Below are 27,449 nucleotides of genomic sequence, written 5' to 3'. Positions count from 1 at the left end.
AGATAGATATTAAATCTAAGAGGTGTGAAAGACCAGCACTAAATAATTTTTCCATATATAATTTTACTAATTATCAGTAAAAATATTTACGAAAATTTGTGAAAACATCATAAAGACCAAAATAAATCAACCAATATGCATTCAGAAATGCTTTAAACTTGTAAAGAGTGTTTTGTGTATGAAAACCAATAAGAAAAATATATACTAATGTGATATATACACTTGAAGGAAATATCTCAAATCTTTGACTGTGGTCCTGAATAAATTCCTGATAATATCAGTTGGATGGGCAAAACACATCTATTTAGCTATTAACATTTCATGTAGCACTCAATACCATGTTAAGAAATTAAGTAATTTTTTTCAATAAATTAATATAAATGAACTTACTTAAAAGTTTTAGGCAAAACAATACTTTAGGAAAGTCCTTGTCTATATTTCATAGCAGTTCATCATTTTAGTCACCTCATTGCTGGGGCTAAAGTTGCCTTCTGCAGGACACAATTAGTGGCAGTGATTTGATATATCAAGCATAACTGAACAGTGAAGATAAACAGCTTGGCTCCTGCCATAAACTCATGTTTTATCAAACTTCAGATGGCAAAGAAATCCATTTGAAAAAACCCTGATGCTGCTCTTTTTTATTAGAGAAAAATACCTATCACTGCTAAGAGCTAGTGGACTCACCTTTTTTCATTTTCTGTTCCAGCCTAGACATTTGGAGGCTTGGGGATTCAACATTTACTGGAGATTTTCATTGTGGGTCACTATTTTCATAAAGACAAATCTCTCGCTATGTGGGTCAATGTAACTGGTTGAAAAGAAGAAGAGCAACATACCCAAAGCTTTAAACATTTGCATTCCTCCATACTTTCCTTCAAACAGAACAGTATTGTTGAGTGGGTTGAAGGCACGGCACATTCTCACCAAAACCACTTCCAAGCAGCCTATCAGACAGAAAAAAGAGCAAAGGAACCATATATTACTGCCTAATATCAGAGTGTAGGAAATGTCAAGAAGATATTTAGGAAGACATGAGTCATCAGCAGGGATAGACACTCTTTGAAGACGTCTTGATTATATGTCTCTGAATGGCAGAAAAATATTTGTCTGCTTTGCATGTAGAAAGGGGTCATTTCTGGTCCAGTCTAACCACCTTTTCTTTCAGTTGACTTTTTCCTCCTTTGCAGCAAAAAAAATTCCCCAACCTGGACTAAGCCCCCTGCCTGAGTTTAGACCTGGGCAAATAATTTCAGTTTGAAATATTTTATCCTTAAAATTAGGCATTTATTGAATCTTCTTTTTAATATTTAAACCTTTTTTTTTAATACCAAAAAGCATCTTCATTCAATGTGTATAAAAATCCCAGCTTAATTTGACTGGAGAGGGAGATAATCACAAAGCATTTTTAGAGAGAAAATAAAGGTTAAAGCTCTGTCAAGATCATCCCTAAAATAGGTTTTACTTTTATTTTCCTTGTTTTGATTTGGTTGGGGTTTTTTTGTTTTCTTTTGTTGTTTTTGTTGCTGTTGTTCTGGTTGTTGATTAGCCAAAGGAAGACTTCTTTTTTATTCTTTATCTTTGCATATTATTTCCTAACTGCGAAATATGCAGTTAGGAAAATGAAAGGAAAAATTTTAAACATGCCTTAACTAAATCCAAATGTCATGTAAAATGAACTCTGAATCTGAGGATTCTTTTGCAAACATGCTTTTGAGAGAGAAGTCGTGACTTTCCTGCTCAGTGTTAAGAGCGAAACAGAAAATAAAACCTGGCATATCTTTATATGCTAAAGCTTAACAGTGTTTTCTGACAATACAGTCAAATATGTCTTTTCCTGAAGGTGCAGTTGTGTTCTTAGCTTTGCCAGTCAAAAGAAGGAAGTTTCCTAGGGGTGCACTGGTATCTAGAGAATTTTCAAAATTAGTACAAGATTTAAAAGAATAGTTTCTGTGCTACAACTCCCTTTTTCCAGAAGGTTGCCTGTATGTTCCCAGGGTCTCTGTATCACTTCCCTTTGCACCTGTGCGCACCATCAGAGTCCAGCCTCACACCAAGCTGCAGTCTTTTGTGTACAGAATACTGAATCACACGGGCTTTCAGCCATAAGGAAGAGATCTCTCTTGAAATAGGAAGACTTAAGCTTTAATGAGCCGCCTTACACAGTATCCTACCTTTTACATTTGAAGGGAGCAAGAAACTGATATTACAGGGTAAATGTAATTAATTACCAGTTGTGGTTCTTGTGGTTCACTTGGTCATGCCATTTTGTCCTCCTGAGTTTGGTAGTGTTACTGTATAGTCATGATAAATCTTGTCATGATTTTTTCAGAGGACAGAAATTACCAAGTTCCTTGACAAGTAAGGAAAGCCTTTTCCCCCTTGCCCTTATGCACACACACATGCAAACCTGGCATGCACAGAGAGCATGGCTGGAGCACACTGCTGTAATCTGTTCTCATTTATTCTGAAACCAACTGGCACCAGCAGGGATTTTCCCTCCTGTGTACAGGCTGTAGGGTATTTCTGTAGTCTCATTAAAAAGATTAGAGATGACCACAGAGGCAGGCCTGAGTGATTTCACGGGGTGGCAGATGACTGATTGGACCAGCTCAACTTGCAGGGTCCTTCCACCACATGTCAGGTTGGAGACTGCAGTTTTTGCAATGGTTGTGTGTATGTATGTACTTAATAACTACAACTGACTGTAGAGGGAAGGAGGTTAGAAGGCAGTAACATGACTAATGTGGAAAAATACAGAAGGGTTAATGAAAGAGAGTTAGACGTCTGTTAGGGCCCCTTCAAACTTAAATTAGGGCTCCTTCAAAATTAAAATGATTTGCAGGACAAGACAGCTGAGCACATTTCTAGGGTGCTGGGTGCCAAACCAGTTCCAAGCCTCTGGTGTTTACCTACCTGACTTAAGGAGGAGAATTTGGTCATTCTGGCAGAGCTCCATGAAGCCTGTTATGCGCTTTGCAAACTCCACCACATACTGGATAGCATGGGTGATCTGAATGGCACACTGCTGCCACAGAGCTTCTCTGGTCTTCCGGGAAAACACACATGAAAAAGCAAAGTGGTAAGCAAGCAAGTACATCATTGCATTAAGTTCTCCAGCTAGCTTGCAGATGAACTCCCCAGACTTCATTCCCATTCCCAGGCAGAGCTAGCAGCATCTCTGCTTCTCAGTGTACCCAGCACTTTTCATTAGAAGGCTGTTTTCACAAGCTGATTGCACCAGTCATCTGAACTGTGGTATTTCCTCTTCAAAGAAGCAGAATGCATTCCCCTATGTTAAAATGTGGTTCTAATGTTGGCTTTTGCACAGGATAGCAGCATAAAAAATGCAATCATCCATCCCAGAGTACAATTAGGTAAGAAGTGGCAAAATGCTATTAAGTTATTCAACAGAATATTTTTGATAGTTGAAACTTAAAGTAATATATAATTAAAATATCATTGCCATCTGGAAATGAATTACATAAAAATTTGATTCCTTGATAATAATTTTCCTTGCACACATACACATGTAAACATAAATGGATGTTCTTTCGTTCCTGTTAATTCTCCCCAGACCCTCATATTTCAAAGAACAAGCTGGAGTCTCTCTTGTCTCTTACCTGACCAGCTAATATGCCAAGTGAACTCTGACCAAATTCATTGCTAATGAAACTAGTGCAAGTGCCACAGAGATTTCTGTTGACTGGACTACATCTGAAGAGGTACCAGTGAAAAACAGACTGAACTTGACCCGAGAATCGCAGAGGTAGAACAAAGATATAGTGCAATGAGATGATTTCTCCACCCAATCTTGAATAGTTTCAATTTAAGGAGTACTTTCAGTTTGTCATTCTCTATTGTATATAAGTGACAGATATTTGTTATTTACATAAAAAGCAGAGATGTTTTTAAAATTATAAGGAAACAAAGTTACATTGTTTTATTTTCTTAAAATCCTTAAAACAACGGATCCAGTTGTGATCACAGTAAAGTCAACTGAATTTCTGCATAAGGTTTATATCTGTTATAACAAAAATGGCAAACTGAATTCCATGACCGTACGTAAGCTTCAACATTAGCAAATATGTCCATATGCTGAAAAGCTCCTGCTTCTTTCTATGAAGTGTCACTCCTTTGCTTTAAGTAACCAGTTCCTCAGAGATATTTAGCAGCCTATTTTCACTTACATGAAACTCATCAGTGTATTCTTGCCAAATAGATTATAGAGTTAACAATTTCAAGCAGCAGAAAAAGCATATTACAGGACTGTACCTTGCTCTGGTAAACCTTAATTTCTTCATATGTGTGGGTTTGCCATGCTAGTTGATGTAATTCTTCCATTGTATATTGACATGTCTCCAAATGAGATTTAATGATATTCTGTGCAATTCGATCTGTGAAGAGGAGAATAAAACACAGTGAACAGTGATTTGCAACAGCAAAATGCTGAAAACATTGAAATTGTTGGAAAATGCACATTAACAGACTTAATCTTTTCTTTCCAATGCTCCCTTTCTCCTATTTTTTTTTTATTTACGAAGATGATTATTGCAAAATGTTTCAGTATGCCAAGCCAAATGATCTTGATAAACAGTGGATCTGTACATAGTGTATCATCATAGTAAATGATACCTGTTAAACTATACAGAATCTTCATTCTGAAGGTGTTTTTTAAGGTGTTTAAATAAATGTCAATTGGACATTTTTTTGCCATTTGGTTACCCAATCACTTTTGTCTGTCTCATGCCTGTGCAGTAACTGGTAGACTCTTCTAAGTTGGAGAAGATGAAGAACATAGCTGTTGATTATCAGCTCAGCAGGGTACCTTCACAGGCTTGAGGCCACAGCCTCAAGGCAATATCTCTCCTCCCACTGTGTGTAGATGTTTGCTTGCTTTCTTCATTGTCAGTTTCTTTCTAGTTCTTCTAAAAGAATTAATCTGTTGAAGTCAGTGGTCAGCAACTTTCAGAGCTCACAGAAATTGACTGACCGCTCAAACCTGACACAGACATTTGCATTACCTTGGGCGGACTCATAAAGAAACAGGAAACAGGTATCCTTCTTCTCAAGTTAATTTTCTGATTTAGTTTGATGAGCTAGAATATGGAGACTGGTTTTAGCAATTGGTGAAAGCTAAAACTAGTATCTTGGGGTTTAGAAGGAGAGATAGGGAACATAGATCTCACATACAACACTACGTTACCTTAAAGTTATCCTGAAATAGCAGCCTTAGAAACTACTTCTCAACACGAAATGCAAGATGCAAGCAGAAAAGGAAGCATTCAGTGCTGCCCTGGAAACCCACTGAAACTAGGAGTAAACTTAGAGAAGTATTTTAAAGCAGACTTTTGCCCTTTAAGCTACTTGAGTGGTTTAAAAAGATTTTCATAAAAACTTCCAGTATGAATTCATTAACACTGGAAGTTGAAATGTCTTGATAAAACATGTTATGGAAAACTTATGATTTCCTATTTTGTGACTTTGAAACCTCAGTGCTTCAGCCTGAAGACATCACTTAAGCCAAACAACTTTCAAACAAAGGAACAAAGGCAAAGGCACAGAAGTGAACTGAAGTGTTTGTGGCAGAATCGGCATTGCACAGAAAACATTTGTCAAAAAAGGGAAAGGACATTGGCAATGCATTAGCCAGACCTGAGCACGGGATGTAGAAAGAACTAAGTATGTCGTCATTTACTTGTTCACATCCTCAACAGTTTGCACAGAGTTTATGGACCTGGAGCTTGGAGTTCCAAAATAAGACTGTCTCTTTGGACAAATACTGACTGAATTTAAAAATGCCAGCAAGAAGGAAAGCTGAAGAAAGAATGTAAACATGTATATGCTCTCTGTAAACACTGCTATAGGAGTGCTATTTAAAGGACAGATGTCTGTGGTACTGCCACGGTTAATAAGCTGAGACTCAGTGGAAAGGCAGTGAAGAAAACATAAACGAGTTGCAGATTTGTATAGAAAAATAAAACCTGCTCAATTGAATCTGTACAGGTATCCCTTTAAAGGTCAACACTATATTTAGGTTTCCTGATGGAAGAATTGGCTCAGGCATAAAGACAACCAAGAGCGTATATTAGTAAGTACAGTGACCTACCCACTGTTCTTTTATGGAAGGTTGAATGCAACTCTTAACCCACGATAATAAACTGTTGCATTTCATAATAAAAATCTTAGAGATAAATGGGCTTCTTGGAATAAAGGGATGATGATTTTAAACAAATTTTTTACAGGATCTTTAACCAAGAAAAGCAAGCAAAACCTACCTTTTTTAGAAGATCAAAGTTGAGAACTTTGCCCCCAGATTGTTCTATTTACAGTTTTAACTACATTATCTTTTTGGAAACATCCTTAGCTATTGTAAACCCCATTGTAGAAGTTCAACTCAAGCTATATTTTTTTGTCAATTATGTTCCTGGAAGGATTTAACTGGAGAGAACTGAGATATGGTCAGAGGAACATTTAGGCCTTGTATCTAAAAAAACAGCAGTCTCAAGGGTGAAGGATTTTTGCTCTCTGCAGCCACTGTCTGGTCTTCTTCTCTCTTGTGCTTCTTAGCCCAGTTCTCCTAGCTTCACAATTTGTTACACAAGCTACAATTTGTCAAGGTATTCACACTCTTGGCATAGAGAAAATGCTTACAATAAATGTCTCACATAATTTCACATTACTGCATAGACAGATTTTGAATCAGATAAGGTGACCTATGCCAACAATCTGAAAACAAGACCTTTTGATTTCACTGCCTTCAAAATATACTTTATTTGAAGGTCTCCATTACTGCAAAGCTCCTCAGTTCCATTCCTTTTCCCACCATTTATGTATTTACCTTAAGAACGAAGAGTTCAGAAACTCTTCAGGGTTTTGTAGAATGGCATTCTGTGTTTACCCCTATACATCTTTTCCTTATGTACTTGTGCTTATGTTGATCTGACATTAAAACCCAATTAGATGTGCAAAGGCCTGGGGCAATCGCAGCAAGCAGCAGCTCTGAATGTTGACATGCAAAGAGGAATTAGGTGCAAGACAGACTTGAAACTCTTGTGCCACAGGCTAAGCAATGTTGAGTGTGTGATGGAAAGGGTACACTGGGTCTGAGAGGAGGAGGGAACTGTTCATTCAGCATAAGCAGCAGAGCCTGCTTGCTTACACTCCATGCTGAAGCCCCTGGAAGGAACTTTATGCAAATACAGCATACACTTGGTGGCAGAGCTGGTATGATTCAAAAAGTAAAAGAAGTATAAGCTTGTCTTGGCTTCTCAAATGGTCCAGCAACAGAAGATCCAAAGCAGGCAGAGCCAAGAACATCACTCTGAAAGGGTTTCACAGACCATAGCTGTCTTTTTTTTCTCACATTTTCAGATTTTAGTATCGTTTTGCCAATGAAGTACACATCTTGGAAAATCCCATGCAGATAGACATTCCTAAACCACTGGGAATAATGTACTGACATGTAATGTAAACCTGTCCTGTCACAGTTACTGTGCTGTAACCAAAATATGATAAATTTCTGTGAGACCTAGCAGCTCTGAAAGTTGCTGACCACTGATTTCAACAGATTAATTCTTTATGTGGAACTAGAAAGAAATGGACAATGAAGAAAGCAAGCAAACATCTACACACAGTGGGAGGAGAGATACTGTCTGGATGCAGAGGCTGTGGCCTCAAGCCTGTGAAGGTACCCTTGATAATCAACATCTATGTGTGACCTCTTTTCCAGGCTAGAAGAGTCTACTACAGTTACTTCACATATCACTCTTGACTTTTAGTTTATTTTGCTTTCAAAAATCTTAGGCCAGAGATTTCGAAGGTTCCCTTTCACTGGGAAGTTTCATGTACACAACTAGCAATCCTGTTTGGATGGGCTGCAAGGACTACAGAAGGCAATTCCATTTTTGTGACCTCAATATGAACAGCATTTCTCCTTGAAATGCTGTCAGTTTCCATCTTACATAAGCTAAAGTAGGCTTGCAAGGTTTGCTGTATGAAAAGGAAAACAAAAGAGATGATTCTGACCACAGAGGTGTGAGAATCAAAGTCAGCAACATTTTATTTTCTAGGCACCAACTGCTGCAACTACTGAGTGAAAATTAGTAATTCCAAAGGAAAGAATTCCTGAGCCTGCATGACAGTACACCACTAGCATTATAATAACTGTAGCCTGTAAATTGCAGAATTTGTAAAGCTTACCTGACACAATATGAAAACAATGTTGATTAGCTGCTTTACTCTTCCCCTTTTGCCTACATACTGGGTTTATTACATTAGGGCTAAATCTCCTACCATTCATCATGATCACTTGATATTAAATGATAACAGGGAATCTGAAAGTCACACCACATCCTGGCAGATTAACTCTTTCTGGGAAACATGGTCCATGGAAAACAATGCTCCCAGTGTCCAAACTCTGGCATACACTAGGACATGAAAGCATTTGCATTAGGTAGATTGGCTCTGAATTTGAAGATTTCTTAGTATTGGTGCCTTGAAATTTTTCTTAGAAAGCAGGTACTTTTTGTACAAATGCTATGCTTCATTAAAAATAAAATCTAGAAAAAAAGCATTTGCTTCCAGAGAGATAAACCAGAAACAACTTAATCAAGAAAACAGTCAGTAGTTGTAACAAATATGAAGTCTTGAAAAATCAGAAACACTCAAACAAAATGCATCATGGAATAACCACAGAATCACCTAGGTTGTAATAGACCTCTGAGATCACTAAGTCCAACCTTTGACCTAACACCACCTTGTCAACTACACCATAGCAGTAAGTGCCACATCCAGTCTCTTCTTAAATACCTCCAGGGACAATGACTTCACCACCTCCCTGGGCAGCCCATGTATTTCTATAAAGAACTTCTTCCTAATGTGTAACCTAAACTTCCTCTGGTGTAGCTTTAGACTGTACAGTCTTGTTCTATTCCTGGTTGCTTGGGAGAAGAGACTGATACCCACCTGGCTAAACCCTCCTTTCAGGGAGTTGTAGAGAGCGATAAGGTCTCCTCTGAGCCTTCTCCTCTCCAGGCTAAACAGCCCCAGTTCCCTTAGTGTCTCCTCACAGGACTTGTGCTCCAGACCCTTCACCAGCTTCATTGCACTTCTCTGGACCTGCTCCAGCACCTCAATATCCTTCCTGAACTGAGGGGCCCAGAACTGGACACGATACTTGAGGTGTGGCCTCACCAGTGCCGAGTACAGAGGAAGAATCACTTTCCTAGTCCTGCAGGCCACACTGTTCCTGATCCAGGCCAGGATGCCATTGGCCTTCTTGGCCACCTGGGCACATGCTGCCTCATGTTCAGCCTTCTGTCCCCAGCCTGTAGTGCTGCATGTGTTTGTGGCCAAAGCGCAGGACCCAGCACTTGGTCTTGTTGAACCTCATTCCTGTCCTGCATATACTTGTCTGGCTTTCTACAATTGCCCACTATTCTAGTTGTAGAGACTCTGTTCTTAGGGGTGACAAGGAAACCTAGATGGTGTTGGTTGGCATGGCTGGAGAGCCATTACCTAAGTGGTCAGGCTGGCCCCTGCTCCCCACTGGTGGGGCAGTGCTGCCCTTCCTGTCGCAGGAGCTGGGGTACTGCTAGTGAGGACCTGAAAGGTGTCGGATGAATGGGGAGATAATTTAATTGGGATTTTGTGATGGAGCAGTAAAAAAAAAAAAAAAGAAAAAAAAAAGTCTAATGCATAGTAGTAGATGTCCAGAAGAAGCTGAAAACTGAAAATTGTATATCAGGAAGCTGAGGAGGACCATAAAGAGAACAGTGCCATTTCAGCAAAAGAAATGGCCTTTCATCTCCAGTGTCTGGGTGGGTAATAGGTACCATGTGCGGTCTGGTCAGTTTGATTGGTCAGCAGCCACCAGCTTTTGGGGTGAACATGGGACTGGTTGCTGTTTCTGCCTTTCCCTGAGGTTGTCTGTCTCCTCTGCCTCTTAAGCAGTTTCCTCTTCAAAAGCTGTAGGAACCCAAGTGTCTGAGACTGCTGCTTCCTTTCATAGGTGTGGGCCAGTAGCTAAGGAAGCATTGGACAGCCCTGTCAGGAGGATCGGGCAGACAGAAAGACTGCAAAAGCCCTCTTGCATGAACTTAGGACTACATCTCACCACTTCCAGAACAATAAATGACCCTTTCTGTTTCCAGATTTGGCTACTCTCCTGGGGTCTTTATTTGTTCGTTCTTGGTTTTGTTATGTTTTGGTTTTGATTCCTCTTCTCCCCCACTCCCCATTATATTTTTTATTTTAGATTTCAGCAGTCACCTCACAAAAGGCAGTCTCCAAAGATTACATTTGCTCAAACATTTATTGCATCAGCAGTGTAGAAACTGCTGAAATCCAAAATACATAGAGAAAACTCAACACTGCAACCTAGATAGTAACAACCAAAATCAGCATAGCACAGACCCACAGGGGTCTATTGTCAGCTGATAAGTCAGTCCTGCCTTTTTCATGCATTTCCTTGTAATATTTAGAAATCTCCAACTCTAATACTGAGAAAAAACTCCAACTTGAAGTCAAGTACAATGCTGGTGGGGATGGATGAAATCCATGGATTCCACACAACATTCATCAACTGTAAAATTTGCCTGTTAAGTAGAAATTATCAACAGTACTTGGCAGTGTTTGCTTCCTACAGGCTCCTTAGTTCTTTCATTTGCCTCTCTTTTCTCAGGAGAGACTCCAGTTCTTTCTCAGCAATCCCTTCTTTTGCACAGGGAACTGAAGAACTTTGAAGTGTGCTTCCTAAAACACTGATAATCTTCTTCAATTAAAATGAATAATGAATCTTTAATTTGCCACTTACCCTTAGGATCCAATTGGGTAGCTAAGAGCTCATCTCAGCTTATATCCTAAGTTGAGCTCTTGTAGGGATCTAGTTTGAATTAATGCTGCAATAACATCACAGTTTTGGCTGGCTGCTGTAAGCATGCATATCAATTTGTACAACTATCAAAACTCCAGCCAAGTATTCTAAATAAAATCTCTGTTCTATGACCCAAAAAACTGCCAAAATAGCATTGGATCTACACTATTCCACACCCTGACTCGAGGGTATTAAGACTGCAAAATTAAAAATTTTAAAACTTGGTTTCATGCACAGAGTATATTAAGAAATTCTTTGACAGTTGTAGAGGCAGCAACACAGGGAATAAAGTAAAAGTATGTCTTGAGTTTGCTTTCAAACACGAATAATAGGTCCCAATTTTTTAAATTAACTGGCTGAAAAGTCTGAACTTTTTTCTTTTCCACAGACAAATAGGAACATTTTGTCCTAAAAGTGGTTGTAAAACCTCATTACATTTTTCATCTCTCCTTGGTATTCTCAACTTTATCATGCAGAGGGTATTTCCCTTTCAAAAATTATTATAAACAGACTAGCAAGTTTCATAACCCCTATTTGTTTAATAAATTTGTAGCATTATAAAATATGCAGCCTAAGAAGATGGTATGAAACACAAAAACACTCATATGAGACTAGGAGTGCTAGAATTAGTTAATGAATAACCCTTTCCTGTGTTCAAGTTATTCAGTGGTTACTGTCATGAAGAGACTGACCACTGAGTAAATGTTATGTGTGTGAATTGTCTATTTCCTCTCTCTCCTTCAAAGTAAATCAGTGTTTCATTTGCCTTTCTACAAAGCACTAACAAATTACTAGAAATGCCAGTACAACTGAAAGAAGTCTTTATCTTAAGGAACCTAGAGAATGGACCCAGAATTCTTTTAAATCCTAGAGGATTTTTATAAATGCTAAAAGGTCTCTACTTAATAATACTTCTCCCGGGTCTCAGTAAAAAATGTGTATTTTGTACTAATTAGAAGTCACTTAACTGGCAGCACTAACCAAGGCAATAACTTGAGTTTATGGAACACGGACTCTAAAGGCATCATATAATTATAGAAAATTTATTGAGATGAGCTGTTTCCTAGCTTCTTCTAGCACAGCTTACAGAAAGAGATCTTTATATTAAAATTGAGATTGTTCTGAAACAAGAAAGTGGTTTCATTTTTTACGACTAAGTAAACATTATGTAGAGTGGAAATTGTTGTCTATTAAACCTAGAAATATGCATGGAATAATTGGAATATTAATGGTTTTAAACCAGGGCTTGATGGGTTTGCCCTGTCTTAATCTGCAAAAGATTGGGAGAGTTTAACATATCTTTTAGTGCTTGTTTCACTGTTACAGGTTTACAATTCACTTTTTGTAAAGATTTTAAGCAGTCTATAGTAACGTTTTAGAAAGTAATAATAAAATATTCAACAATGATTCTATCTTTCTGTAGTTTGGCAAATAAGTTTTATTCAAATTGTGTTAGCGTATAGTGTCAGAAAGTGAAATAATTTAGTTACCATAAGCAATGCCAGATCAAAAGAAAAAATATTCACGCAATCAAAAAGGAACACAAGACAGGACTCCATGCCTTAATATCTTGCTTTAACTATTCCCATTTACATGTGACTTTCATCTGTGCAAGATTACTGCACTGTAAAATCTGTGTTCTGATAATCAGTTTCAGCATTTTTCTGAGTCCTATATCTTGTAGCATTGAATTTTTCCACTACACACATCTATGTTCCTCTCCTATGCATTTCACTTCGACTTTTTCTCATATTTTTTCACTCTTGTATAAAAGAATTGTTGCTGTTCTGTGAAATAAATTATGAAATTGAATGGACTGAAGAAAGACATCATTACTTATGGAGCTGGGAACAGCATCACAAAATGCAAAACAAGTAGAATTACACTATTCTCAGGAATAAAGTGGAAAGCAGCGAAAAGCATGAAGTGAGTGATGAAATCTACCAGACAGAAGGCGAACAGTGTGAAAAAGTGAACTACAGCCTTGGGAAGTCAAACTTAGGATGTTGCATGGGTACTAGGAGAAGAAAAAAAATGTGTAAAACCAAACTTCTGTTGGCTTCCTTGTGCTTGAGGATTAAGGAATGATCGACTAACGTTGTTTAGAATGACAAAGAAATACACTATGGACACCAGATTAAGTTCTCAGAAAGTACAAGTATGCACATTGTCAGTGCTGACTGCCCTGAAACACCATACACTAATATTAAGGACAGGGAGCATTGACACTAAACCAGTAAAGAGCTTACTCACATGAGGAAGAAAGCAACATGTAATCACTAATTCAAACCACAGAAATTTTGGCAGACAGTATGCCACTTCCATATACTACAGTGATTCCTAAAGCATCATTGCCTTGACCTCTTGATTTTCATCTGTAGTTTGCCTCCTTGGAGGTTGTGAGTGAGACAGTCCTGGAAGACAACACACTTCCTTCATACATCCCAGGCCCTCCATACTCTAGCACCTGCTCTAGCCTTCTTTTTCTGAGAGTTTCTTGCAGAAGACCTGTTACCATTTCTTCTGGTATTGAAATTTCTGCTCCAAAACATACAACAGAGAATCAACCAAAAGACTATTCCTACAACTGGCAGCTAAAGCATGTCTCAGTACGCTTTATACCATTCAGTGTACATTGATCTTTCAGTGTGATTTCTAATCTGACAATATTCACAGCACAGTGTTACTTCTGAGAATACTGTCATGATATAGGGTAATACACAGGATATATGATGTGTAATTTTACATATTTTGACTGCTACAAATGTTTGATTTCTAATTGCTTTTTTTTTCTTTTCAATAGAATGAACATATTTTGTCAAGTTTGGTAATGCAAGAAGACATTCTTTTCTTAGCAGAAAAGGAGTTATTTTATACAATTACTTTAATGGATTAGAAATGCGCTTACTTTAAAGAACTATATTATGATGCTTTAAAATGCAGGCTATAGTTAAGGTTGTTTTTAATACCATTTTATGCATATTTTTAATTAATTTGTAAAACAAGCAGAAGTTCCAAGTTTTGTCACATGAACTGAGTACAGAACGGAAATATTAATTTATTCTGATTGTCGCTTTTAAATAGGTAATGATGGTAAGATACAGTGCCCTGATGGCATGAGCGCAGAAATGCACACACCACATCTTAAATGATCACTAGGTGGCAACATTGCTCCTCTAAAGTACAGCTGTCAGAGTGTCGACAACAGCCCTGCAAGTTTTTACTGTCAGGCTGGTAGGAGAGATATTAAATTATGGCCTAGAAAAAGAGGTGAAAGAACATTACACAGGACTACAGTCACAAAAACATCATGTTTCACTGCGTGGTGGGTGGTGGCTTCGTAAAGGGAACATAAAACATAGCTACTAATGTCACCTTAGGTATGGACTTTAGTTACAAAGCTCATTGCATTTTGAGTGTGATTTGGAGTGTCCCTTTAAAGAGCATCTAACTGATTAATAAGTGTTCAGTAAGCTATCTGTTAACACTTGATCTGGCACAGGGAACAAACCCTGGAGATAAAGAGAAGAGAATTAAAGAATAATAGTAGGAAATGCTCGTCATGGGAGAAGTGCTTTTGCAACTTTCAAAAACAAAGCACAGCAGACTTTTTAAGACATCAGTCTGATGCTGACATATATATACTGCATATGCAACATACAGTGTTGTGGAAATTCAAGAGCAGTATAGACATGGAGGAATAAACTAAATTCTTTTAAAGTTAATGGGAAGATTTCTGCTGAAAGGAGAAAGGTGTGGAACTGACTTTCAAACCAATCCTCAGCAGAGGAGTTGAGAATGTTTACAGGTGAAGATCTCCCTTCAAGCTGAGACAGTGAAATAACTAAATGCTAAGCTCCTGCTTGTATGATATTGCAGCAATGGAAATTAAATAACTTTACAGAATATAAAGTTGTTCACTGTGGTCCTGAGATGAATGTATTTACCCAGCTAAATTAAGATAAATTACATATGCACAGTGTCATTTGTAGTTTTCAAGAGGGCTTATCTTCTACAAAACTATCCTGAGCCAGTCTTTAATAAATTTTTAAGGTTTTCCCTTATTGTCATTTTCCAGTCAAGTGTCAGCATCAAAAGAGCTGTGCATTATGGTGTAGGGCAGGTGGTGCCTCCTCTAATTTATATTAGGTGTCTGTCCTAGTGAGTTACTGCCCCCCCTAAGACGTACTTAGCTGAGCAGGGTCAGAGGGGCTGGGAAAAGGGAAGATCAAACCCAAGCCTACAAACCTTAATTTAATTTTGGTAGAAATGTAAGCTCTCCAGGCCATCAGGTACCTTCAAATAGCCCTGATGTCGAAGAAACATCATGAAAATCTATGTAAACCCATTCTTCTGTGATTATAGAGGTTGGGCTATGTAACCTCCTTTATGTTCCAGTGGTTCCTTAATGACTACCTAAATATACACAGCAATAAGGCATTCTTCAATTTGACTTGGAGTAAAGCCTTACCCAATTTATTTTCTCCACAACAGTGTTTGCTAATAGTTTTATCTCGTCTCTAAGAAATCATAGGCTTGTAATCTCAACTGCAGTTAGGGTAGGGAAGCCCTTCCAATAACTTTTACAGATCAAGATTGGAGCCACATCTTTAGTGAGGAAAACTGATAGATAATATTATGCACATATATTTAAACAAGATGGTGTTTATTTTATCAAGTCTAAAATAAGTCTTTAATACCTGCTAATTTAAAATCACACTTGGGAGCAAGCATTGCTATCAGGAACTGGAGCTCCCTTCTCACTTTAGAATTTCCCAGTACCAGCTGACCTCCATGAATTGTGTGAGGAGAAAGCCATTCTGCAAATGACCAAATTCTTGCTTTTGATACAACAAGAAGATTTCATCTTCCGGATTGAAGTACCCACAATATGAGAAATTTCTGCCTTCCCAGATGTGCAGATGCCACAGTGGTCAGGGAGAAACAGGACCGTGCTGTGAGGTCCCTGGCAAGCACGCACCCTTAGGACATGGGTGTCTCCCTTGCTGGCAGTGTCACTGCCTGATGGAACACACCTGGATCATGCCACCCATGGACAGCAGGACAAGCAGAGAAAGAACCTGCCCAACTCATCTGGTCGCTGCATCTGACCTACTTTGTGTGCTGTACACCCAACTCCATATTAAATCTCCAACAAAATGCCTTGAGTTGAGGACAAAAATACTTCTCTTTTAAGAAAAAGGAGCTGGACTGGAAATGCAGCTGATGCCAAGCTGAGGCTCTGATCCTGTATGTTTATTTATGAGCTTTGGACTGATTTCTTTATGCTTTGAGTTTCTTTTTCTAATAGGAAATGGGAAACTACCTGATTTTATACAACATTTCTCCATCATAAGCTCTGACATGAGAAATTTGCGTCTCTGTCTGAAAATAATTTTTTGTTATACTTAACATTCTTTTTCATAGGAGACATTTCCTATTCTGCTTCTTACAGTGATCAGACAATGTGCAGTTGTACCCAGGACTATTTAAATCATTTGAAGGAATATAAGAGTACTAAATATGTGTGACAGAGCTCTATATAACTTCAACTTGTCAGCACGTCTTACTCCTACAGAAACCCCACTTGCTAGCACAGTATATAGAGATGCTAGTAAGCATGCAGTGCAAGATATGCTATATTTTTCTTGCTGTTCCATTCTAATACTATGTGTTGAAACAGTTGCTGTGCAAAAAATTTTGAATTTCAAAACTGTTAAGTTGAACAATTTCCATTTCCACTACAAAGTCTTCTGTAGATGAATGTACATTTGGGAAAAAGAACACTTTCACATTCAAATTAAAGCATAGAACTGTTAAAGATCAAAGTAGCTCTAACCATTTAGATTACTTTTTGGTGGAACTAGAAAATTAACATGTGAAGAAAAGAATGCAAGTGATGTGCAAATTACATTATAGAGTATCTTAGAAAATATTATTTTTATAACTGAATCAAACTGACAGGGAAAGGAAGACTTGTTACTTGGATTTTTCAGAGAACTTACTGTTGGATAGCAAGCAAAATATAAATACTAAAGTAATATATGCAATTACAGCAAGTTTTTAGTCAGCAGGGACCATTGTTAGGACTTGTTTTACAAGCATTTAACATTTTCATAATAATCTGAAAGAGAAGGTTTATAGCATGCTAATTAAATGAAGAGATAATTCTAAATTGAAAGAAGTCACAAAGCGTCAGTGAAGACTGAGACATAATGTAATAGGATTGAAAAGGTTAGAAAAATAAGAAAGAGAAAATGAGATTCAAACTTGGAAATGTGCAGTGAGTTATATCTTAATAAAAACTGGAGAGAAGTGAGTTTGAAACAAGTTAAGCATTAATACCAAAGGAGTAAGTGAACTGGATATTGCTTGACATGAGATGCAGAAGCTGCAAAGACTACTTTTGCTCTGGGGTGCCTGTGAAGAAGTCTGTCCCTTGGAGAGCTTGCAGCAACTTTTAGAAGCTCAAGGATGAAAGGAATCCCACACACTCATTTATGAGGGAAAAATAAGGATGGTTGCACTCAAGATCAGGCAAGTCACGAGTGAGATTGTGCTTAAATATATATATATATAAAAATATATATATAAAATATATATATATTATATATATATATATGTATGTATTTGAAGAATTTAAAGACCAGAAGAAAACTAAGACTGGAAATTAATCAGAAAATAATCAGTGCAGAAAAAACCCAACAAGATCTGGGGTACTTAGTGTATCACAAGGCATGATGGTACAAAGAAACTTCTATCAGGCACAAGAATCAATGCAGTATAGCTTTTATGCCTCCTATATATTCTCTATGATTTCTTCTAACAGTTAAGGTGTAACTTCTATTTAGAATGAGTTGAGTTTATTCCAAATCTTAGTGGAGTAAGATACAATTCTGCAGTGAAATTTAAGAACACTATAATATGAAATCAATGCATTCCAGTGCTTACAGTTTTCCTACTTTGACTGCAAGACTCAGCTTTACAGATGGTCCAACAATCCGCTGTAGCACTGAGGTACTTTTTGTTTGTTTTTAAGCACTGAAAATATCACTTGCCTGTGCACTAATCCTAGTATTTTATGGCATATCTCTTCTATTTTTTCAGTTGTGTCAGCTGATTTGTTATACTACAGTACCTCTCACTGTCACACTTATCCGTCTGCTGCAGGTGCCACAAATGACAGGCAGCAGTACCAATTTAGGAGCCCCAGTTTCAATTTCAAAAGGAAAAGAGGTAAATCCCAGAGCATCTGAATTTTGCTGCCAGCTCAGAGACATGCTCTTTCCTATCTCCTGCTTTATGTGCTTGAGAAGGTGAGCACTGGTTAGATAACACACAAGATGAAAGACTGGAAAATGCGGAGTTGGTTTAGGGCTCGAAGAGCAAAAAAATTGGTGAAAATTTAAGAATGGTAAGTTATTTCTAAGAGAACCAGCAAGAGATAAAATTTAAATGATTCTCTAAAGCTTCATAAGTGAAAAGAATTCATTGCCTTCAGTGGGATCCTTTAGCCACTAAGGATATATTCTCTATTTGGGCTCATTTCTGTAACCTAGCACAAACCATAATCCATGGACTATCAGAACTGCCACATTTCTAGACCTCCTCTGAGTCTCTGGAAACATTTCCCTTTGGTATGGGGGATGCAGGGAAACAGCTCTTAAGGATGGTTTAAATTGCCTCTCAGCTGGTTTGCAGTACTGTGATCCTCTGTTGCAGGACTGAGGTGTGCACAAGCCATATGTAAGTAATATTCATACACCCACAAAAGCCGAGATGGAAGTTGGTGCAGACGTTCCTCACTAATTCTATGCTATGGGTGTAGGACTTCACTGGACAGTCCTAGGCCAAATGTGATAGTAAAACATGTCCTAATAAACAGAGTGGCAGAAAAACATAACTTTCTAGTGCACAGTTTGCAACTAAAGCACACAATGTGTTATATATCCTCCTGCACATGAGCATGCATGGACAGAAAACATACTACAGGTTCTAACTGCAACTTCATTTTTTTATCAGACAGTAACTACTGTATACATCATTACTGCAACCTATACTGAGTGGAGGCCACATCTCCAGGGTTCTCAGTAGGTCTGAGTACACACATAAATTTACAGATGTAGATGTACATCCATGAGGCAGCAAGGTCAGGCCAAAACTACAGAGGGATTTTTATGATGTGAAAATAATTAGGTTGTTAAGAGTGCTCTTGAATACGATTTTTTTTTCTTCTTCTTCTTTCTTTTTAATTAAATTCCATTAACAAATTGTTACCCTTTGATTATATTCTCAACCACAACTGATGCAGCATATTTCACTTGTTGTGGTACCTAATTAGGATGCCAATCTTCTTTCATGTTATTTCTTTATAATAGAAGCAGTTCCTCCAGTGGCTTTGGAGAAGTATAGCTAGAAGTATTAGATGAACAGAAATCCTCCTTAGAGAAGAATCACGGTTAGCTGTTGTCTTTCAAACAGTCTCATCTCACAGAGAGGTCTCTTTGCCACTTTTCAAAGATGAAATCAAGAGACAGGTTCTCCAAGGCGTTCAGGCAGAGCAGGAATATCCAAGCAACTACATTCAGAGTCTGTGCACTTCACAAATTCAGTGAACGTGGTCTGCATTGACATCCATGAACTAGAAGTAGCAAGCTGGTATTTTTCACAGTAAATATCCCAGAATTAGCTGCCATGGGGATTCTGGGTGTTGACAAGAATACAGATGGTTGGCTGAAGAGATCACTTAACCCTGCTAGTAATGAGCTCATTTGAAACAAGCTCCCCACTCCTAATTATCACTTGGTTATGATTGATTCGTCACCTGCTTTGATGCTTCTATTTCATAAACAGAACATGAAGTACCGGGTTTAAGAAACTGCATATTTTGCAGATTTTGGTAAAGACAGAGTTGTCTTAATATTATGTCAATTAGTGCCAGACTGATTTTCTTTCCTTTACTCTCGGTATGTGTGTGCACATACACGCATATGTGAACATGTAATTATTGTGTACCTGTGTATGGAATGGCTATATAACATTTCAATAAAGACAGCACTGGAGCTTAGCTTATAAGTACACATTGCACTACAGGAACAGGAGTTTTTCTTACCTATTTCACTCATGGATATCCCTGGTGCTAATTGCCCGTTGTTGAAAGAGCTGTAGGTAAACAAGTTTGGTACAGAGGTGAGGTCATAGAGAGGTTCCTGCTTTATCTGTTTGATTCCAGTCATGTCTAATCCAGACTGGTCTGGGGAGGGCTGGGCAGAATCCACATTATAATAACCCTCAGACTTCGGCAGATCGATGACATGCCCATTTGAGTAGGTGCTGCCAGTTTCGTTATTCAGGTTGTTCAAGCCATTGCTGATGCCGTTGCTGTAAACCCTGGCAAGGGCTTCTGCCTCACCACTTTGCTGCTGCCGCTGTTCCTGTAGTCGCTGCTGGTGCTTCTGCACTTCAGCATACAAGCTATCCCTCTGCTTTTTGGACATTCTTCCAAATTTCACAGCTGAAAAGCAAAGCACGATTTCACAGCTGAAAAGCAAAGCACAAGTTTTTCTTGATTGCCCTCAACCCCCTCACTTTTATATTTACTTTCAGGGTTAATTTTGCCGTGGAAACATCTTTTTCTGTGGAAATGAGAAAGGATGCAAAGCTTTACACCATATGCGTCTCATAAAGGAAACAGTATTAAGTGCTTGAACTTACAAACTGACGACTCTTATTTGACAGGAGGCCCTCAGTCAAGCAACTTACATCCCACTGAGAATGTTAAAAAGACTATGCATCCTTTTATATCTTTGTGTTCACCAAACAACAATCTAGAGCTGTATGAATTTACAGTATGTAGATTCATATCCTATGTGATTTACTAACTTTTCATAAACCTTTAAACAGTACACTAATAAGATTAGTACTCTGTATGAAAACAAGCCTTAAAGCCTTATTATCACATCCTTGGAATGGGGTGTTATCTGCACACTTTAAAAATATAATCTTACAGGTTAGAGTTAGAACTTAGAGGAAAATAACAGAATAACAGAATGTTATTTTTTCCACAAAGGAAATCTAAGGGATTTACACAATCAATTTACATAATCTCAGTACACAAATCATGTACTCCTCCCGATGAGAAAGGGAGGAAAACACCAGAGGGCAAACCACTTTCCCCAGAAACAGGGTTCATTACACTGAGATTGAAATTTTCAAAAATGACAGGCTGACTGCTATGGAACTAGAAGGAGTAAAGACACAGCCTGCATATACAGTAGATCATAGCTGACTATCTCTCCACTCACTATCCACCCCACCATGTCTCTATAAATTCTGATATTCTACTGGGCTAGATCTTGGGATCTTAGAGCAGAGGTAGTTGTTCATTGTGCTTTAAAACAAATGAGGGACACATTCAGCAGAATTAGTCAGAACACAGGTAAAAGGACATTGCTCCAAAACCACACATTTCTACTTATTATGAGGTGTATTTTCACACTATGTATTTCCAGTCCATCTCAAAATGGGATCAATTCAGAATCTCCACATTTAGTAGCGCAGGATGGCTAATAGCACAGGACTCTCTTTTAGCCCTCAAGAGGAGTTTGAGCCTACACATGGATAAATGTGAAATTCTTCAATCAGGAAAAAGAAAAGCATAATATGAAAATAAAGTGACAGAATAAGAAGATGGCAGCCTTTTCCCTTTCTTTTCATTTTTTGTTACACCAAGAGGGTGTAAAATTGCTTCTTATTGCCAACTTCAGTTTACCTGCAGTCCTTCACTGAGGCTGCAAGCTTCCTCACATGAACTCAGCCTGCTCCTGCAATCAGTCTGTGGTGCACTGCATATCCTTATGGACATATACAATGACTGTATTTTGAATAATGCAATTGTGTATTTTCTTCAAATTTAGGGCCTCGGTAATAAAAACAAATACCCACTGTTTACCCTGATTATATATTCATTAATTGGATTCTCCAGCTGCTGTCAATTAGCATCCTGCCTTTGCACGATAAAAATGAATCTATTACATGTCTGAGAGGTTAAAATCACATTCAGTTTTTCTGTTAAAACATTCATACAGCCTATTTTAAATTTGCAAGAGCTATTAATATTGTTAATTTTAAACATTCTTACATAAACTACGAGAGAAAAAAGCGAAGTTTTTGGACAAATCACTCGCTTTGTCTGTATGCAGTGATCCCCAGATTACTCTTGGGAAGACAGTGTTTTCTGTCACACTAAAATGCCTTGTGATACCTTAAATCACTGGAAGATAATACTTCTAGGAGGAAACCATGTGCTGCTAAATTACTGAAATGTTACTACTTTAATTACTGAAGAATTAGGAGCTAAGGTGTCAAGTAAATTGGATGCTAGGACAAAAAGAATTAACGGATTAAAGGCCAGACTGCATGGCTCCTCCCAGATTTGTGAGACTGGAGAGCAAGTCATTTCAGTGAGACTTGAGATACATTGTGGTAAAAGAAGACCTACTACGGTCCAAATTTAAAACAAGTTTATAATCTGTGGACCATCTAAAGAAATAGCTCTTTAGATAATTTCTCCATCAATGACTGCTAATTTCAAAATACATATTTTGTGTAAACTTTTTAAGATAGAAAACTGCCTCCAGGAAAATGAAATTATTATAACTTGCCTTCAAAAAAGAGAACATTTTCTTCTTATATTTTCTGACTATTTAAAGCGTGCCTGTAAGCTGGAAACCCCCTGCATGAGGAGTGGTGGCTGGGGGAAGAAAATTGTGGGCAGTCTTGCCAAAGCCTCCCACTACCTGCAGCTTTGTTGTGATGCACATTCTCAGATGCAATCTTGGCTCATCACACCACAACTTGGAAGGTGGACCAGAGCTCTTCAAGGACCATAGGATCCTGAGATGGGATACACTGCTGAGCTTTCCTCTGGCAAAGGGTCCATTTTCAGCGCCTAATTAGGAAATGTTTCCTTTATAGACCCAGACAGGGACAGGAGGCAGTGTGAAGGTAAAAGAAAGGTTGTTTTTTTTCCACTCCAAAATATTTGGTTAAGTGCTCTGAATAAAACAAACAGAAAGCTCTAATGCTATCAAGGTGTAAATTTCTGTTTAACAGCCCAGTTACTGGCACAGACCCTCAGAGATCTCAAGGAAAGGTATGCTTTCACACAACAATACTTAATGTCAAAAAAAATGTTAATGTTTAATATAATGTTTAATATAAACCCACCTCTCCAGAGCTGACCTATCTGTGCTTTGTGCTTTTGACCAAAATCACATATTTCACTTCTGATTCCTTCTGTTTCAAACTAATATACTGCTCTCCATTTTGTGATTTCCCCACCCTTTCCATGAAATTAGCCTCTTTTGTTAACAAAATGGAAAAGATCATCTCACAGTGCATGCACTACAAAGCAAGAAGCTTCTCCTCTCTGTTTTTGCAGAAATCTACAGGGAATTTAAATAAGTCAGAAGTGAAGAAGAGTTTCAAAGGGCTTAGGTATGAAGCACAAATTTTACCCCTTACCATCTCGAGACATTCCCAGGGCAAGGCATTTCTGCAGTCGGCAGTGTTGGCAACGATTTCTGTTGGTTCTGTCAATTAAACAGTTTCTCTGTCTTGGGCAGGAGTAGGATGCATTGTTCTGCTGACTCCTCCTAAAGAATCCCTTGGGTGCAAGGAGAGATCAACTATTACCATGAGCATATATGTGAGTGTGCGCACACATACACCCACAGACACACACATACACATACAGAACCATGCAAATGGCTACAATAAACTTATTTAGTGCAATGCTACTCATGCTGTGGCTTTGCAGGTATGGTGGCCTTGCACAGTGAAATTAAATAACATTTACTTATAAGGAGAATTTTGCTTATTTTGTAAACAATGTAATTCTACTTTGTTAAAACTCAAACAATAATGTTACAGAGTGCATTTTTATTGTGCAATATTGATCATGTATCATCTAACACTTGCTCCTAATAGAAGAAAAGCTTGTCAGCATTAGTAAAGAGATGAATTAAATGCACTTGTTTTGAATATTTTCTTCCTTTAATGAAGAGACTGGTAATAACTGTCACTGGGTACAAACAGGATTAGAAGCTGAAGTCTGCTCTTCAGTTTAACCTGGAAAATGTTGATCCGATCTGGAGGGGCTATACCCTTCAAGAAGGAAAAGTAATTCAAATTCAAGCTTCACAAAAGCACTAGGATATAATGACTGTATCAAGTAAAGACAACACACAAAGGAGAAAGTAACACCTTTAGATACTATCATGAGAAAGTAACGACACTTTCCATTTCAATAGAATATAGCATTATCCATTTTATCTTTGAAAAAAATGTGTATTCTGTCTCCTAGAAGGTTTTTCTGGCTAGTTGGGGGTTATTTGCTAGAGATCTGAGGGCTAGAGGGAAAGCATATATACCGAAGTCCTTACGAGCTCCTAGCTGCTATGAGGTGCGCCACAAGCTGTGCTGAAAGGCACTGTTATGGTAGAATGGACATGAAACAGCAGAGGTGACAAGAGGAATGAAACCAGGGGGTGAGGATAAGCAAAAATAAATAAATCTATTTGAAAATAAAGAAATAATAAAAAAATAAAGGTCAGGAGGAGCTGTTACACCTGGACAGAAAAAAAACAAAGAGAAGTTCCTTGACAAGTTTGACACCCTTAGATGCAAACAGTTGCAGGATGTGTGGTGGGAAAGCCGAAGGACAGCCTAGCCACTTCAGGAGACTATGAGGAGTAAAAGAGCAGTAATATCATTACCAGAGTTACACCAGCCATTGGAAGTGATACCAAAGTGGTTGTGTCTTTCCGGGCTGGTTTGCAAAACCACTGAATGGAGCCAGAAAGCAACTGCTGACTTAGTTTACCAGAAAAACAGTGTATCTCTGTACAGACTGACGGATGGTAATACTGAGCAATGGAATGAGAGTAGAGAGGTCAGGGCTTAATTCACTTGCTAACAGTTATACCCGAATTCTCATTCAAGTCCTGGCGAACCAAATGAGTGTGTTGTAGGGTGTCAGTAACAACAGGAGACAGGTATTGTGTTCCACCAAGGACACTGGTAGCACTAGTTCTTGAAGTCAAGTACAGGGAGGCTCACTTGAACTGGCCTGAGCTTGTTTTATCAGTGATTATAGTATAAGTAAAATCTAATTAAATTTTATGATTTGCACTTTTGAGAACATGGATGTCCCCTAGGGGAACTCAGAAAAATTCTGGTGGCAACTTCTCTGGTCTTGGCTGACCAAAACTTTCCTGAAATTGTGGAGGTGCATTTAATTTAAGGCTAAATGGATGCTAATACCAGATATTTTTACTCTCTTTGTTGAACTTTACAGACAATTTTGGTTTTGACTTGTGAAGGGTATTCTGCTTCAACTATTTAGACTTAAGCAGCATCTATGTCAATATGGATTTCAGAGAACAAATTAAATAAGTGATGTTATAAAACCCCTCACAACCATTTAGCATTGACTGTGCCTTATTCTGCAGTGGTTTTTGTTCCCATTAATGTTGATCTCATCTCAGAAGAATCTGTTTGTTTCTTCTTTGCCCCTCTTAGGAAAAAAGGACCACATTATGTATCAAGGGTTACATAATAAAATTAATTTACAGCAGATAATTCATTTTTCTGAGGAGAATTTTGTGCTCTTTTTCTCCAGTATAAGATCTAAATGTTCTCTTATAAAGTAGAGATAATCCTTTAATTTCATTTTCATGGAATCTTTATATAGCATTGGTTATATTTACTTAGAATAATTTCATTTTGCATGAAAAAAGAGGCAGCTCATTACTGAGGAGCTAAAGAGTTAAAGACAGATTTCCCAATGTTCCCAACACTGACAACAAGTCTTTCTGCATCGTGAACAAATCACTTCATCCACCACCCACAGTCAGTCTGAGAAAGGAAATGGCCATGTGAACTGCTTTCTAAATCATGACAAAAGAATGGTAGCAAGTACTTTGCTCTGGGGGATAGGCAGAAGAGAGGGTAAAAGGCTTCTCAGCAAAGAAGAAGCCACAGAAACAGATGGGATGGAAACTTATCTTCAGGTTTTACCATTTCAGTAAGGATACTGGCAGAGATGCAATTTTCCTCACCGGGTCCAGCAGGTTATTCAGCGTATGCAGGCATGTACACAGAACAACAGTAATATTTATGATGATCCTTAAGCACTTATAATATGGATTTGCAGCACCATAGCTAATGTGTTCAGAGTTTAAGGGTTTCCTGTTCCTTGAAATTTGTAGCACTGCCACTGGCAGTGTAATTCTTGGATGCCGTGTCCTGAAATGCTGCAGCTATCGAGTGCCTGGCTCAATGTGTGTGCATGCTTCTGGAGTGATTCTAGCCTATTTCTTCCACATAAGACCTCCATTCTTAATTATTTCAGATTTCTAACATATTCAGACAAAAGGAGCCAGAAATGACCAGTTACTAGTACGTGGGCTGAATGAATAGTTTTTTAAATGCTAAGCATTTAAATGAAGAGCAGAGCTGCACTTCCTGAAACAGTGCTTACCTTAACAGAGAGCTCTGACAGTCTGAGATGGCTCCCAGTGGAACCAATCTGAAAACTGACATCTTTTTTTCACACAGGCTCACAAAACAAGATTAGACTAATTGATCTGATACTGCAAAACTGGCACAAAACCAATAGGGTTAAAACTGTCATAAGTGGAAGAGAAGCTCTTTATCTCAATAAGCATTCTACTCACAGAGCTGACTTGTATCATCTCCTCTTGAGGCACACACAAGGGCCAGCATTAACCCTAATTACTTCTACAGAAGACTATACCCCTAACTGTTCTGTGGGCACTGAGTGCTGAGAGATGTTCCTTTTCTGCTTGAAACAATTTTCTTCTGTAGCTTTTGTGCCAGCTTTGTAGTATCAGATCAATTAGTTTAATCCTGTTTCATGTTATCATAATAAGAAGATGCTTATTTCTAGTCTAGTGCCACAGTAAGACAGTGACACATTGCAAATTGTTCTCCTTACAAGTGTTAATGTTCCTGAAAGAAATCTGAGTTTTACTAGTTTATTGCTTCTCAATGTGTTGGCATTAAAATATTTCTTTTGCAAATGGGTGCACCCAAATTTTCAGATTTCTCAGATGTTCTAAAATTTTGTAAAGCATTAAGTAAGTACAGACTTGAGATTTCACTCTACAAGTAGGCACTCATTTTCAAGTGGCCCAGTTTGTGTGCTTCCACATAGAAGCAATCAGAGATGCTGCCTCTCTATCTTTGCAACTTCATATTTACAATCAAAACTGAAATACTAACATGTAGTATGGAATTCTGGTTTTCCATTAATAATAATATAATCCCTCAGATAACAAAATCACAGAGTATTTTTAAAGTCAAAAATTGAAGCCTTTTTTCTCTTGGTTTGTGGTCTGATTTGTGGTATTTGATCTAGTGCCTGAGATAATACGTTAATATGACTAAGCAGCATGGAACAGTTTTATGCGTCCCCACCCTTTTTTTTCTAAATCTCCAACTCCCAGTAATTGCCCTGCACTGAAGCCTATGCAGGAGAAGACAAAGG

At 38.1% G+C, this 27,449-nt stretch overlaps 1 protein-coding gene across 2 annotated transcripts in view; it reads right to left on the bottom strand.

The window, feature by feature from the left end:
- Positions 1-27,449, bottom strand: part of RORB (RAR related orphan receptor B) — a 145,003-nt gene that overhangs the window by 7,008 nt on the left and 110,546 nt on the right. For both annotated transcript variants that reach the window (XM_027662887.1, XM_027662888.1), the window contains exons 3-7: positions 23,402-23,543; positions 19,989-20,390; positions 4,276-4,397; positions 2,917-3,049; positions 840-947 (exon numbers count right to left, since the gene is read on the bottom strand). In XM_027662887.1, coding sequence (XP_027518688.1) covers positions 840-947; positions 2,917-3,049; positions 4,276-4,397; positions 19,989-20,390; positions 23,402-23,543 — 907 coding nt within the window. The remainder of the gene's footprint in view (positions 1-839; positions 948-2,916; positions 3,050-4,275; positions 4,398-19,988; positions 20,391-23,401; positions 23,544-27,449) is intronic.

The sequence above is a fragment of the Corapipo altera genome, unplaced genomic scaffold (genome assembly GCF_003945725.1).
Source record: "Corapipo altera isolate COAL_440 unplaced genomic scaffold, ASM394572v1 61167, whole genome shotgun sequence".
Taxonomy (NCBI): Eukaryota; Metazoa; Chordata; class Aves; order Passeriformes; family Pipridae; genus Corapipo; species Corapipo altera.
This window is presented reverse-complemented; position numbering and strand designations above follow the sequence as displayed.